We start from the raw sequence: 16,212 nt of genomic DNA, 5'->3' as shown, positions 1-16,212 counted from the left end.
TGTAAGCCATGCTTTGTTGTATATTTTTCTAAAGTGGAAGGCAATCTGAATATAAGTCCTGGTTGTTGTGCCAGATATCTAAAACTTATAAATTGATTTGCCTGTGCTGATTTTTTATACCAGTCCTTCTGAATCTTTGGATTTGTTTGCCCCTTTAATCCAGTGTTAGAAAAATCCTATTTCCTTCCTTGGGAAATATGGGAAGTATGATCTGTCATAGTCCTGAAGCTAAATTGCAGGTTCTCGCACCTTAAAAACAAGAAATCGAGATGTTTTTCATATTTATTTTTTTAAAAATCCAGAATGGATCAAAAAGAACAATCATTAAGAATGTAGGTGCCAGACGGGCCAGAGGCCAGCTAGAAAAGTATGCCTTAGGAACATCAGGGATTTAAGAACTACCTTATTTAAAAAGCTACCTAACATAAATAGCTTAGTTTTCCATTGACCCAGCTTCCTCTGCCCCACTTACTACAAACAAGGCACAGCTAGCTGTCTTGCATTCCAAGGCCTCAGCTGAAGGACCCCATGTTTTATAGCAGTGCTCTTGACCAGACCAACTAGGATCTTCATCCCCATTATGGTCTCATTGCAGGTCATGGTGCACCTCCTTCATCGTGTATGATATAGTTTCACCCCTCGAAAATATTGCCACTTCAGCACGAACCAACAGGAAGTCTTTATAATGATTAGTAAATCAACTACCCCCAACCCTTTCACATGCAGCTGAAAATTAACAGGCTAGGGAGAGAACATTGTGAACTTTGTACTGTGTAGAATTATCGCCCATTAAATGTTCATCAGCTAATGGTCACTAAATTTACATATTAAGGAAATTATATATTGAATACTGCAAAAACACAGTAAAGATTGAAGGTTGCCCATTTCTGCTCAGGAAGTTCCTTCACTCCTAAGCTTCATATAGAATGTGGTGGGTTTTTTTTTGGCTCCAAGTACTATTACTGTTTCTCCTCCTTTTGATCTTCCTTTTGTTCCCCAGTGCCAGAACTTCCAGAGCCTTCTCTCTCAGATGCCATCTGTTAAGAAAACATTTGATACCCACTCAGAATATGAAGCTAACAGTTTGTGCCCTGTTTAACACCAAAACAAAGGAGTCACATACACCTCTCATCCTGTGCACTCCCCTTTCCCATCCCCTAACACTACTGCTTGCCCGTGATTCCTCTGACATTCTCATCATTCCCACAGTAGAATCAAGAGGGCAGGAGTTATTTCTAAATACCATTTTCTAATTCCATAAATGACAATGGAAGGAGACAGCAATTAGAATCAAAACACCCTTCAACCCTTGTACCTTTTTGTATGCCATTTCAAAAAGCTTCAGTGATGCCTGCTGAAGGGAGGATGCTGCCTGCCTAATGTTTTCTCCTGTTTCGCTGTCTTTTCGAGCCAGGAGCTCCCTCATTTTGGAAATCTCTTCTTTTAGTTTGTTGCACTTAAAAAAAGACAAAAATTTTCATTTTCCCAGGTCTTCTGTTCCATTATGGTAGCAGTAATATTCAGAACATTTGAAAAACTAAATCCAAATAATCATGATACACAGAAAAACAAACTTCACTCAGTGGTGACAATGCCCCCAACTTCTTCAGTTGTTTGAAAACAGCTTACCTCATCAGCAGGCAATTGGTCCTTGAATTCTTCCATCTTGGTTTCTGTGTCATGAATGATTCCTTCAGCCATGTTAACTGCTTCAACTCGTTCCTTAGAGAAATTAGAAGTTTAATATAAATGCTTTTCTAATCAAAGCTTTAGAAAGATTTGAGCTGAACTCTTTTCATGAAAATTTTGATAGGGGAAGACTAAGAAAAACATTTCAAGCAGGGTGTGGTCATGCACACCTGTAATCACAGCTACTCAGGTGCATAAGGTAGGAATATTATCTGACCCCAGGAGTTTGGGACCATCATGGGCAACATAAAAAGACCCTATCTGAAAACAAAAGACATCTAAGTAGTAAGTAAAGGGGAAGATGGTGGTAAAAGAGGTGCGAAGTTCAGCCACATGTTCACCTTTCATTCCTCAGCTTTACTAGGATTAAGAACTAAGAAGATGGGCTGGGGTTGTAGCTCAGTGGTAGAGTGCTTGCCTAGCATGTGTGAGGTCCTGGGTTTGATCCTCAGTACCTCATAAAAACAAAATAAATAAAATAAAGGTATTGTGTTCCATCTACGACTAAAAATATTAAAAAACAACAAAAAAATACAGCAGCCAAGAGGAAAAACAAAAGTAATTACCTTCTTTCGCCGGTCTTCTTCAGCATACTTCTCTGCATTTTTAACCATATTTTCAATATCATCTTTACTCAATCCACCAGAAGATTGAATTACAACTGTGTGTGGGGTGGGGGAAAAAACCAAAAACTATCTAATTAGCTTTTTGGTAAAATTACATACCTCTTCTTCTACCCAAGGCCAACTGATCTACTTTCCTACTTAAAATTCACCAGAGGGTTAACTGCTTACCTGTTTGCCCCCCATTCCCTGAAAAACATTACATTTGTAAAAGCAAAAAAGGTAACTTAAAAGTGGCAAAGAGGACTCACTCTCCCCTCAGGACAGAGGAGAAAAGATGCATATGTTACAAAAGGGTCTAATTCCCAACAGAGATCCCTCTCCTCACTCTTATCATTTGATAAGGACTTACTCTGCTGCTCACGTCCAGTGCCCTTATCTTTTGCAGAAACATGTACGATCCCATTGGCATCAATGTCAAATGTAACTTCAATCTGAGGGACTCCACGAGGGGCTGGGGGAATTCCAATCTAAAGTAAGTAATATCCAGAGTAAGATCCTTTAACAGAGAGGTCCAGTGCTACTATTTTCAAAACTATAGGATCATTAGGTAAACAAATTACTTGCTTCCTGGAAGGAAGCAATGCACAAAAAGAGGAGTTTATAAAAGTGAGGGTGTGGCTTTCATTGCTGCCTGTGATCAACAGGGCTTTATATCTGTGAAGTTTAGTTATAGCTACAGTAAATAACCATAATGGCTGTATTTATCTGAGGACATGGTCAACGAGGGAAACCTCTCCACTATAGTTCATATCACCAAGAACCAACAAGCAATGCTGATCAGAAGCCAATAACAAATGACTCTTAAATGATTAGAAGAAATAAGGAATTCCTCTGAGTCAGCACTGTTTTGGAACATTTTATAAAGTACTTAATGAAATTTCTAAGGCTCTGATAAACACCAAAATCATGGGTTGCAGAATTCATCCACACAACTTCTTTGAAGATAATACAGTACACATCTGTGTATGTCAGCAGTTTACAGGGACTGGAGTACTATCTAACTTTAGAGTGAAGCAACCGTAAACACAATATTCAGATTTTTCAATACCTACCAAAGTAAACTGTCCAAGAAGTTTGTTGTCTCCAGCCATCTCTCTCTCACCTTGACACACTTTAATTTCCACTTGAGTCTGTCCATCAGCAGCAGTAGAAAACACCTGGGAGCCAAGGCATCAAAGGCTGGGCAATCTGATTAAACCACTCTTCTTATACAGAAAATAAATTCACATACCAATACTGGAAGGATCCCAATATACACTATCCTCAGAACAAAGGCCTTTGTCTTTTTAGGGAATAGGAGTAGGATTAGTACAGCAAAATGGCATAAACAGTGATTGTTCAAATTAAGCAAATGCACTGTACAAAGATACAGCATTAGCAAAGGCAGCATCAAGATGAGGAGCTAAAATGTTGAAGCATGCTAATCTGGGGAAATCAGATGTATTATGTGCTCAGTCATAGGACGTCATCACATACTTTCCTTCAGAATGATGTGTTGACAAAAACATCATTGCACAAATCCAGCAATAGCCAGTTTTTCACAAATACAGAGAGAAAGTGAGAAAATAATTGTTAATTTAAAACCAGGCCATACTCGAATAGTCTGGCCTGGTATTTCAGTTGCCCATCCTCCTCCTCGGCATTATTTACCCAAAAGACAAACACAGTCTCCTATCCCCAGCCAGGTTATTCTCTCTCTTTTTAAATATTTCTATTATTTGTTGATGAACCTTTATTTTTTTTTATGTGATGCTGAGGATCGAACCCAGCGCATGCTAGGCAAGCGCTCTGCCACTGAGCTACAACCCTAGCCCAGATGATTCTTTTTCTGCCTTCGAGAATATTACAGGTAATTCCATACCAAATGAGAAGAATTTTATTTTTTTATTTTATTTTTTTAAAGATGAGACTATCAGTGTCTTCCCTATAGTCAGTACTGTTGTAAGAATTTTCCAGGAACAAATAAGGATAAAAGATTCTCATCACCCATCCAATTAATCTATACTGCAAAACAGTTTTTGTTTTTTAGAAAAAGTTCACAAAAAGTAGTTGCAATCACATCACTCACAAAACTTAATACTTCTGTGATGAAGCAGAGAAAAGGGCAGCTCTTACCTGGCTCTTCTTGGTTGGAATAGTGGTGTTCCTATTAATAAGTTTGGTAAAGACACCTCCCAGAGTCTCAATGCCCAGAGATAAAGGAGTGACATCCAAGAGCAGCACGTCTGTGACATCACCAGCCAATACACCTCCTTGAATGGCAGCTCCAATGGCCACAGCTTCATCAGGATTAACAGCTTTACTCGGGGCTCGGCCAAAAAGATCTTGCACAGTTTGCTGAACCTGAGCATCGAGAAGGAAAATGTCACCCAATATTCAGTGCAAGAGTAAGACAGAAAACTTAAGATGGAGAACTTAATTGGAGAACACAATATTCTCCAATTATATTAAAACAAATTTAACTTGGTAGGAACTGAAAATCTGAATATTATGTTCTCCAATTAAGCCAGTCAGATCTAAAGACAGGTTATTTGGATGCAAGAATGTTACTAAAATTATTTCAAAGTTGAATTCTTGTGTTTTTTTGTGATGCTGGGGATTAAACCCAGGGCCTTGTGCATGCAAGGCAAGCACTCTACTCATGAGCTACATCCCCAGTTCCTTGAATTCTTGTTAATGAGTTCTTTAATCAGAGTCATCTCACTCATTGCCCTTTTACATTTGGGAAGAACTTGCTTTAGTTTTATTACTTGGTCTCCTGAACATTAACGAAATCATTTTAAACTAATGTTTTTATTAAGGCAAGGGGACTTAAAATTTTGTTATCTAAGTCCGCCCATCAACTGAAGACCAAATAATGGAAGCAGTAGTAATAATACTGTTGCTAACATAGGGCACATTCTTCCTTTCTGTTTATGAGAACTAACAAAGAGTACAACTAGAAGAGAATCTTAGATAATTTGTTAAAATCTGGAACTCCTCCTGACCCAGAACTCCCCCACCATTAATTCTCTGCTCTTTTCCTGAACTCAAATACTACAACAGAAAAACTAAGAAAATACCAAGATCACCAATTCAGAATCCAGAATAATTCTACTTTAGACTATTGAGGAAGAATGCACCTTCAATAGGTCTGTGCTCAGTCATTATTTTTCCACACATCTATGCTTTCAGATTGATGTGTTGATGAATAAAATGCATCACTGCACAAATCTTTGTAGAAAAGATGCAAAAAGAAACTCTAGGCACTAAGCTGTAAAACTACATATATTGGCAGGTGTGGTGGTGCGTGCCTATAATTCCAGCCGTCTGGGAGGCTGAGGTAGGAGGATTGCTAGTTCAAAGCCAGCCTCAACTCAGTGAGACCCTGTCTCTAATATTTAAGAAAGGGCTGGGATGTGGTTCAGTAGTTAAGTTCCCCTGGGTTCAATCCCTGGAAGAAGAAAAAAAAAAAAAAAAGACATATCCGAAAGACCCCTGGTTAAGGTTAGGGTTCATACCTTGGGCATTCTAGTCATACCACCAACAAGAATCACTTCTCCTATATCGCTCTTGCTGACTTCTGCATCCTGCATAGCTTTTTGACATGGAGCAATGGTCCTCTTGATTAAATCAGTGACGATCCCCTCAAATTGAGCCCGGGTCAGCTTCATATTCAAATGTTTGGGTCCAGAAGCATCCATTGTAAGATATGGTAAATTGATGTCAGTCTGCAAAGAATGTTTAATTTGCATGTTATAAGGTTTAATGTTTTCTCTCATACACAGAGGCTAGAGTAAAATAAAGGAGAGGAGGAGGGAATGATAGGAAAAAGAGATCAGTAATGTAGGAGGAGATCAAGAGGCAGAATGGAAGGATGGGTAAGGAGAGGCAATGCAGAATGAATTCTCAGAAGATAGCTGGGTGCAGTAGGTTGGGAGGCCAAGGCAGGAGGATTGCAAATTCAAAGTCGGTCTCAGCAATTTAGCAAGACCCTGTTTCAAATTTTAAAAAATGGGCTTGGGTGTTGCTCAGTGGTTAAGTGCCCCTGGTTCAATCCCTGCACCCCCCAAATCACATTATGTGCATACATAAATACATGACAGTGAACCTCACTTTTATGTGTAGGTAGAAAGAACCAATCAAATATAAATTAATAGATGAGCAAAAGGAAGTCTATTAGAGGAAGGAGAATGCGAGAGAGGATGGGATGAAAAAAAATGGGGGATCATGAACTGAAATTGAATTCCATGCACGTATGAGTTTGCTGCGATGAACCCAACTATGTGTAAGTATAAAGCTCCAATAAAAAAAAAAATGCATGTTAGTGGGGAGACCAATTGTAATTAAGTTTAATACTCTAAGAGGACACAAAACTTGCAATACCACAGAAAGGGTCAAACTCACTTTAAATGATAGTAAAGGCAATGACTCTTAAGGTGCAACTTCTCTCTGGACACAAATACTACAAAAGCCTTCTTAATGTGGGTCTATACATGTTAACATGAATGGAGTAGACAAGGAAATCCCTGTTCAGAAGAACTGTTCTGCCACTTAATGTTTAAAATCACACTACTCCCCTCCCCCCACCTTTGTAGTATTAGACAGTGAACCTAGGGACGCTCTATCACTGAACATTACATTGCCCACAAACCTTTTTTAAATTTTCAGACAGGGTCTCACCAGGTTGCCCAGGCTGGTCTCAAAATTGCAATCCTGCTGGCCTCAGTCTCCCAAGTAACTATGATTACAGATATGTGCCACTGTGCCCCATTCACAATTTTTTAAAACTAAGTTTTAAAAATATTCCTTTGTACATGAATATCTGAAGTTTGCTCTCAAATAACCTAAGCTTTGTACATTCCAGAAAGTGTATGTGTGTTAATAAAGCTACAGAAATGCTCTAATTAGATTAACAGAATTGACTTACATTGCCATTACATCCATGCAGAGCAGTGAGTAGTTCCACTGTGTAACATTCAGTATTCAATAAATCCCAAATCAGGCATGAGATCTTAATAACGTGTAACTAAGAATATTTAGGTTGACAAAAATTCAAAAAATTTCCTGTGAAGTATTCCAGAATGAATTCTCAAGAATAAAATTTCCTATGGCCAGGCATAGTGGCACATACCTGTAGTACTAGAGACTCTGAAGGCTAAGGCAGGAGGATTCCAAGTTCAAGACCAACCTCAACAACTTAGTGAGGCCTTAAGCAACCTAGCTAGACCCCATCTTAAAAGGGGCTGGAGATGTAGCTCAGTGGTAGAGCGCTTGCCTTAGCATGTGTGAGGCACTGGGTTTGATCCTCAGCACCACATAAAAATAAATATATAAAATTAGGCATTGGTTTTTGGTGTGGTTTCATCATATCTACCTACAACTAAACATTTAAAAAATAAGAAGGGGTTGGGGTGTATGTAGTTCAGTTGTAAAGGACCCCTGGGTTCAATCCCCAGCAAACACACTCCCCCGCTATCCCCCAGCAAAAAAAATTCCCTAACTCCATCCAATAAAGGCCAGCAGAATATATATAACTGAAAGGATCGAGTCCTTATGAGAAAGTGCCCTAGATGTTTAAACAATGAGAATTACACCATCTATAGAAAAAGCGACGTTGAATATTGCTTTAAAGAATACTGTTGACAATACTGTTGATCTTTTTTTTTTTTTTCCAAAATGTTAATAAGTCACTGGGATTATAGGCATGCACTATCATGCCCAGCAATAATAGACTTTTATTACTGAAACCAATGCTACCTGGTAGCACTTTGTGATAATGGAAATGTTCTTTAATTAATTCAAGTATACACGTGTGGCTACTGTACTACTGTATTAAATTTACATTAATCTACACACATACAAGGATTCTCAATACATTTTGCTGTAAGAGCTGTTAGAAAATAATTCAAATGACTATCAATGGGCTAGTCACATTAAAACCAGTCTCTTCCAACACTCTGCCGTTCAAAGTGTCCTGGGAAGAATTAGAGGGCAGTACTACATATTTTAACCCTACCTCATATTTAATCATCATATTGTGAAGTTCTGCCATACTACCTGAAGCAGAGATGAAACGACATTTTCAACATTAAGGATGACTGTGCACAACTTTGTTACTCCTTACAGCCACTAAAAAATCTAGATTTGGGCCAGGAGTGGTGGTGCACGCCTGTAATCCCAGCAGCTCCGGAGACTGAGGCAGGAGAATCAGGAGTTCAAGGCCAGCCTCAGCAACTTAGCAACGGCCCTAAGGAACTTGTGAGACCCTGTCTCTAAATAAAATACAAAAAGTGCTGGGGATGTGGCTCAGGGGTTAAGCACCCCTGGATTCACTCCCCAGTACAAAAAAAAAAAAAAGAAACCACACCAAAAACCAAAACAATAACAACAACAACAACAAAACCAGATTTGGGGGGCTACCTTGGTGGTAAAGCACATGCGTAGCATGCACAAGGCTTTGGGTTCAATCCCCAGTGAAGTGAGAATTCAGGTTTGAGTACAGGTTAATGAGCAACAATCATTGTATCAACAGGATGATCAACTAACTAGTCACTGCTCTGCTTTTCCTGCAGTCAATCAAGAACCCAGAAATAGATCACTGGACTTTGATCTTGGTGGGTGTGCAACCCAGATCTAACAGGATAGTAAAGTTTCACCTCCCAAAACTAAAGCAAATAAGCAAACAACTTAAACAGATGCTGAGCAAATTTGATACTCAGAGGGAAATTCATAGATGTATATGCCTCAGACTTGGAACCAGGTTTCTTTCACAGCACATTTTTCTAGACTGATGATCCAAATTATTAAATGAGAAGCAATTAGATTCACATAAGATTTACAAGGACATGTATTCAATGAAGTAAAAACAGCAATTTTTCCAGGCTACTGATTCTGATTCCGCATATTGCTAGGTTAGCTTTTTAAATCAATGCATTCGACTGGGAATCACTCAATGGTAGAGTACTTGCCCTAGGTTCCACCCCAGCACAAAAAAAAAAACCCAACAAAAAAACAAACAAACAAAAAAACCAAAAACAACAACAACAAAAAAAACTGAAAAATCAATTTTGGGAGGGGGAGAGGAAATCAAATTGGGGCTTTGTACATGCTAGGCAAGTGCTCTACCACTGAGCTACATCCCCAGCCCTAAAATAATTTAAAGGTAAATAAATGTATGCGCTGTTATGGTACATACAATCTCTTATTTTGGTGGCTAAAAAATTTCAGCTCATCCATAAAAAAATAGATGATTGCACTGCTACTTTGTCCATGAAGAAGGTTTTACCAATCAGAGAGACTACACCATTATTGGGAAAATTAGAATATGCTCTTCAAATAAATTTGGGCTAATAAGCACCACTGGATTTTCCCATGAATCACCTGCACAGATGAGGAGAGTTCACACTTAGCCTTCTCAGCAGCTTCTCGTACCCTCTGAAGTGCCATGTTGTCTTTGGTCAAATCAACCCCTGTCTATAAATTAAAAACACAATTTTCCCATTAGTGAGGTGATGAATGCTATTTAAGTTGCAGTAACAATGCAGAACAACACAAAATTCCGCCATCTTTATAAGCAAACATAAATTACTTTTCATTAACCTTAAAAAACCCTATTCTCAAAGGGTATCTGCCTAAAGTCAGGAGACTGCAATGAATGATATTCAGCTCTTTCCGGCTCCAGAATTCTAGTTCAAAGGAGTTCCCTAAATTCCTTTTCAAGAACTCTATACTGAATGACATTATTCCCGTTCTAAATTTAAAATAACCAGAATAGTTCAATTTGCCCATGAAAGTGAAATGCAATTTTTTCAGTGCTATATTATATTAAGGACAAAAAGTTGTATAAAAAGCCAAGAGCAAATTCTCAACTTCCCAATGTTCACACATTAATCACAATGGTAACCAACCTCTCTCTTGAACTCCTTCACAATGTGTCGTAACAGGGCCTGGTCAAAGTCTTCACCACCTAAGAAAGTGTCCCCATTGGTGGATTTCACCTCAAACACACCCTTCTGTATTTCCAGGATAGAAATATCAAAAGTTCCACCACCTAAATCATACACAGCAATGCTAGAAAGAAAAAGAAAGCCTTAAAGAACAGAACTTATCACAAGGGACTGCTTTAAATGAAGTTAATCTTAGCTATTTTCCTAAGGTGTAATTATGGTAAATGTCTAAGTGACATTTAAGCACACATTAACATAAGGCCCTCATAAATAACATGGAAAGTATACAGCAGTGAAATGAACTCCATTTTTTTTTTTTTTTTGGTACAGAGGATTTAACTTGGGGATATTCAAACACTGAGCCACAACCCTAGCCCTTTTTTGTACTTTATTAGAAACAGTGTCTCATTGAGTTGCTTAGTGCCTCACTTTGGCTGAGGTTGGTTTTGAACTATTGATCCTCCTGCCTCAGCCTCCAGAGCCACTGGGATTACAGGCATGCACCACCATGCCCGGCTGAAATGAACTCAATTTTTAACAGTAAGACTGACAGCACTCAACCCTGGTTTTGAAGAAATACTTGTCAACATGATACCAACAGAAAGAAAAATTATCAAGGCCCCAACGTAAATAGTAGGATGGTCTTAAAATGAGAAATAAAAAACATAAGACTTGAAGGTAAATGAAGCCCGTTTTTACACTAAATACAAAGCTCAATCAATAAGAAAAAAAAAGATGATTCAGAATGAGTCTCATGGCTACATAACCTTAGTTTCATGCATCAAGGCTGGACTTTACAACACAAACTTACATTTTGTCTTCAGATTTGTCTAAACCATAGGCCAGAGCAGCAGCTGTGGGTTCATTAATCACTCGAAGCACATTCAGTCCAGATATCTGGCCAGCATCCTTAGTAGCCTAGAGAAAACAAAGATAAAAGCATTTTCCCCCCAACTTGTGTCCCAGGCAACATTTTTGTAAATAAGAAAGCTAACTGATCTCACCTGCCTCTGTGAGTCATTGAAATAAGCAGGGACTGTGATTACAGCATTTTTTGCTGTGTGACCCAAGTAATTTTCTGAAAAAGAATAAAAAAATAAATCAATCATAGCATTATACCACAAAAAACAGTTAAGAGAATTATTAACGTAGTCTCACAACTTGTGTTGTTCTTTTAGGGCCGAAGACAACAGAGAACACTGGTTAGTAACTTAACATGGAGACTGACCTTGTAGGAAATACTCCAAAATTAAAGATATTTGCTAAAAACTCAATAATCTCACCTTTAGTATGTTAGTGTAGGTTCACCAAATCACAGTGACCTTTAGACTTAAAACAACCACTAGTACTTTCAATACAGAACACTAACCTCTACAACACAAAAGCAGCAAGCCCACATACTATTAGAAAATCTTGAAATTAGAAGATTGGTAAAGTGAGTAATAAAAGTTTTTCCTTTCCTAGGTTTTATGTACAAAAGGCATGATTCATCTGTAGGACAGTGGGTAGTATTTCAGATAAATCATCAAGATATTCAAACTTTTCTAGATGTGAACACTCACCTGCAGTTTCTTTCATCTTCATCAACACAAATGCTCCAATCTGACTTGGAGAGTACAGTTTTCCATAAGCCTCAACCCAAGCATCACCATTGGAGGCGCGGACAATTTTGAAGGGAACGTTTTTACTGAAAGTCACAGAAATTGTATGAGAAAACCGTCTAGTGCAACCTACCATTAACAGTTATCACAAGCCATGCATATCCACTCTCTAGCCCAGAAAAGACCCATGGCCAACAAAGGATAATTTCATTTAATGAAAATCTTTAGATAAGAATCAGTAATAAAAATGTGTACACGAATGCTTAAAGTAACATTACGAGAGCCAAAAAGTTGAAATAACACAAATGTCCTTAACTGACAAATGGTTAAACAATATTGTATATATCCACATAGAATATTATTTGGTCACTAAAAGAAATGAAGACTGATACAAATCACAAGGTAAGGATGAACCTTCCTTACTGGAAGAAATCAGTCAGAGAAACCCAATAATTCCTATGGAAATGACACTCCATGAGTTCATCAAACCAGTTTAAAAGATTATAGGGAAACTGTACCTGCGTGTCTAGTATTTTTAACCTGAAATAAAAGCAAACCCAAGTGTGCCCTCACTGCTGCCCCATGTCTATGTATATGTGATAAACACATAATGGAACCTATGCCATTATCTATGTATTCAACACTAGTTCACATAGTTTAGGAATATCACACAAACCTGCATATATAAGATCAATACATAGCAAAGACCAAATCCGAGAAGGCAAAAATGAAGTTTTTGTTTTAAGAAAGGATATACCCCTTCTTCAGGGGTATAGATTCTCCTCCCATTGCTCAACAACGTGTAAAACCACTAAAGAAAGGTGCTTGAGGATCTTGCTCAAAGTGCTAGGAGTGTTCTGTGAGGCCCTTGCAAATAACTGTGCTTTTTGCTATTACTCACATGTCTTTCTGTACTTCAGGGTCATCATAGCGCCGGCCAATGAGACGCTTGGTGGCATAGAATGTATTGTTTGGGTTGGTGACAGCCTGTCGCTTAGCTGGCATCCCGACAAGTCTTTCACCATCGGCTGTAAAGGCAACAACGGAAGGGGTGGTTCTGGCACCTTCAGCATTTTCCAGCACCTAAAATCCCCAAAATAAGAAAGAAAAAGATCCTAGTCACCACCATCTTTTTTTTTTTTTTTTTAAGTTGCAGATGGACACAATACCTTTATTTTTTAAAATTTATTTTTATGTAGTGCTGATGATTGAACCCCGTGCCTCACGAGTGCTAGGGAAGCACTTTATCACTGAGCCCACCACCAGTATTTTAACAGCAACTGTTTAAAGCAAAAAACAAGTCCCAAATCACAAAACAAAGGCTTAAGTATAGTATTAACGGGCATGTTTTACTACTGTGAATTCTAACTCAGTTAATACTTTCTATTTAAAGCAGCAATATTTAACACAGTTTGGTATTTTTAGTCCTTTATCCTGAAACAACTCACAACTAATATCAAAAAGTAGGACAAAAACTATTCATCATGTTTTTCAAACTCAGTGCTGAAAAAGAACCTCTCTTTCCACATAGAAAATAAACGCTGAGAAGGGATTACTGGTATCAAACAAATGGAGAAAGACACCTCTAGATGGTCTGTTTTAAACAGGGAAGGACATGAAGGAAAAAGCAGAAAAACCCATGTTGGAAGAGGCAAGATTCTAGAATCTCAGGTGCCCTAAATCTTAGTAAGAACCCAGAGGGAATAAAAATGTTACATGCAAAGAGCAGGCTTCAGAGTAACAGCCTCTATGCAGTAAGATCTTGCATGTGCAACTCCACTTGCTTCCAGCCTGTAACCTCTAACTTTGGTTCAAACAGATATACAAAACTGCTGCACTATTATACTGCAAGCCATTCCACCTCCTTGTAAATTAGTCTGGCCTCTATCTCAGGTGAATGTATTTCAATCCCAACCTAGGAAGCCAGTCTCATTCAATTAGCATCACAAAAAGTCTTACCTCACAAATCTTAAGAAACCAAAAGCAGGGCTAGGGAGATAGCTCAGCTGGTAGAGTGCTTGCCTTGCAAGCACAAGGCCCTGAGTTCAATCCCCAGTAACACACACGTATACACACACACACACACACCAAAAAAAAACCAAAAGCAGCCTTTAAAATACACATCAAGTTTCAGAATTCCTAAGCCCAAAAGTACATAATTCTGGAGTGAACACTAGCTACAGAGCTTCTAATCATGCTTACCTTTGCTTGTTTACCCTCCATAACTGCCACACAGGAGTTGGTAGTACCCAAATCAATACCAACAACTGCACCCTTGATTGCTTCTGATCTGTAAGACATTTAAAACAATGCCAGTTATTACCTTATTAGCAGTCTCCAAAATAATAGAAGGAAACACAAATATATGATATGGAAGTGAATGGCAGCACACTATATAATCTATAAACAAGTAGGTTTAAGTGGTGGCTTTTCACCAGGATGGGTAATTAAAAAAGGAATAGTTGACCATAAATGTAGAGACCACTAATATGTACCCTCTGTCAAAGGAAATGAAGTTATACTTACGCATAATCCCTCCTTGAAACAAACCTAAAAGCCTCATGGCTAAGGCCATTCCAGCCATCCTAAAAAAGAAAAAAGTTGCACCAGTCATCCACTACTTAAGAAAACTTGGGCTTTTTCTAATTTTCTGAGGAAAACAAAGTTTCACCCCGCTGAGTAACTATCCTGTATAAAAGCACAGAATGAAAAAGTGCTTAGTACTTAAAGACATTATGCACTAAAAGGGCAACCTAATATTGTGGATTCCAAAGAAGCAAACAAAATTATCCCAAATTAAATTATAATAGGCTTTTTGAACCTTGGCTTTATTGATCTTGAGCCAAATTTTCTTTTCTTTTTTTCTTTTTGGTGGGGGGAGCTGTTCTGTGCATTACAGGATGCTTAGGGACTATCCCTGGCATCTGCACGTGAAGAAGCCAATAAGTATCCCTCAGTTGGTTGACAACCCACATCTCCAGGGTTGACAGACCTCCCCTAGGGATAAACTGCCCCTTGTTGAAAACCACTGCATGAGGAGATACTACCACTCAATTTTCCTTTAAGAGTTTACACATCAGTCTGAATATCTGTACACTTAAGTGCAGACTTAAGTCAAAGATTTGTGCTGACCTCGTCAGTTATTAATGCTGTGGAGACCTTAAAAAAAAAAAAAAAAAAAGGTGGGGGAGTTAGGTAGCAGCATTCCATCAGGATAAAAGATATTTTATTACTTTGTTAAAACCTAATCTCAGGCTACTTCCAAGCCTTCCATTAAACCCACACCTGAGTGGATATCTTCGAGTCCCATTCTCCAAATTTGGATAGTTTTCATTTCAGATGAAGAGCAACCACATCCTTTTCCCCGTCATTTTCTGAAGTACAAACGAGTAAAATGTCACACATGATTTTGAGGTGTTCCTAAACCCGAAAACTGGAGCTGGAATTTTATTTTGGACTTCTTTAGGCGTTTCTCTTCCTTTATCACACCAACAGGATCCTACACACACTACTTTGCACAAAGCAAAAACTCTCCTTCGACTCGGTGGAAAATGAAACCTATACTAGTGGCTCCCTCCCAACAGGCCGCATCCCTCGCCCCAGAGGCGAAACCTATCCAGCCAGACAAACGGACTGTTAAGACCACTACCTCGTAATTCGCGGGATAAGAAACTACATCACGAGTAGTGTGACTCAGCAGGACCACAAGGTCAGAGGAAGAGGACCCTGAACAAGGCCTTAAACCGGCAGCGCTAACTACCGAAAAACCGTTACTCTCTTTCCCTCGTGATTTCCAAGTGAGGAGTCTGACCCTGAAGGGCGCGGCCTGCCCCACTGAGGCCTGAGGCCGTGAGCCACTTCGGGAAGACCCGGCAGTTTCTTACCTGATGACGGGCGGCCGTGGGGCCCCGGGAAGCGACGGCGCCCACGAGACGAGCTGCTGTGGCTCTGCTGGCGCTTATCATGGCGGCTAGACCTACGGAGTAATGAGAAGCAAAGAAGCGCCCGGGCGGCAGGGAGCGGCGCGGCGCGGCGCGGCGCGGTGGTGGCAGCGATTCTGGAAACCTCCAACCACGTGGGGTGGTGGGCGGAGATTGGGCACTGCGGCCCAGAAAGCCACTCTCCCACGCAGGTGTCGCCCGCGCCGCCTGACCAGAAACTACCCGACTGCCGCTCCCGGAAAGAGGGCGTGCTCATAACGTGCTCAGAAGCATGACTGTTGAAAAAACTTTGCCCTCTAGTACCGGCCACAGCTGTTGAGAGAATAGTGAGACGCGAAGGGGTGGAGAGGGATATTCAGGCAGCGCTTCAGACAGCCCCGGTCCTCAGCTTCAGGAAAGACTCAAGGTCACACGGGATAAATTGCGA

At 39.5% G+C, this 16,212-nt stretch overlaps 1 protein-coding gene across 1 annotated transcript; it reads right to left on the bottom strand.

The window, feature by feature from the left end:
* Positions 1-270: 270 nt before the first annotated feature.
* Positions 271-15,929, bottom strand: HSPA9 (heat shock protein family A (Hsp70) member 9). The gene is made up of 17 exons (XM_079145357.1): positions 15,729-15,929; positions 14,371-14,429; positions 14,047-14,134; positions 12,746-12,927; positions 11,806-11,930; positions 11,248-11,321; positions 11,055-11,161; positions 10,205-10,367; positions 9,678-9,770; positions 5,816-6,025; positions 4,431-4,658; positions 3,368-3,472; positions 2,665-2,782; positions 2,256-2,350; positions 1,630-1,722; positions 1,316-1,456; positions 271-1,037 (listed from the first exon to the last, which is right to left on the bottom strand). The coding sequence occupies exons 1-17, from the start codon at positions 15,807-15,809 to the stop codon at positions 960-962; spliced, it is 2,040 nt and encodes a 679-aa protein (XP_079001483.1). The 5' UTR covers positions 15,810-15,929; the 3' UTR covers positions 271-959.
* Between the last annotated feature and the right edge of the window lie 283 nt (positions 15,930-16,212).

Source organism: Sciurus vulgaris (genome assembly GCF_902686455.1).
Source record: "Sciurus vulgaris genome assembly, chromosome: 6".
Classification (NCBI taxonomy): Eukaryota; Metazoa; Chordata; class Mammalia; order Rodentia; family Sciuridae; genus Sciurus; species Sciurus vulgaris.
The sequence above is the reverse complement of the archived record's forward strand: the minus strand, read 5'-3'. Positions and strand labels throughout refer to the sequence as shown.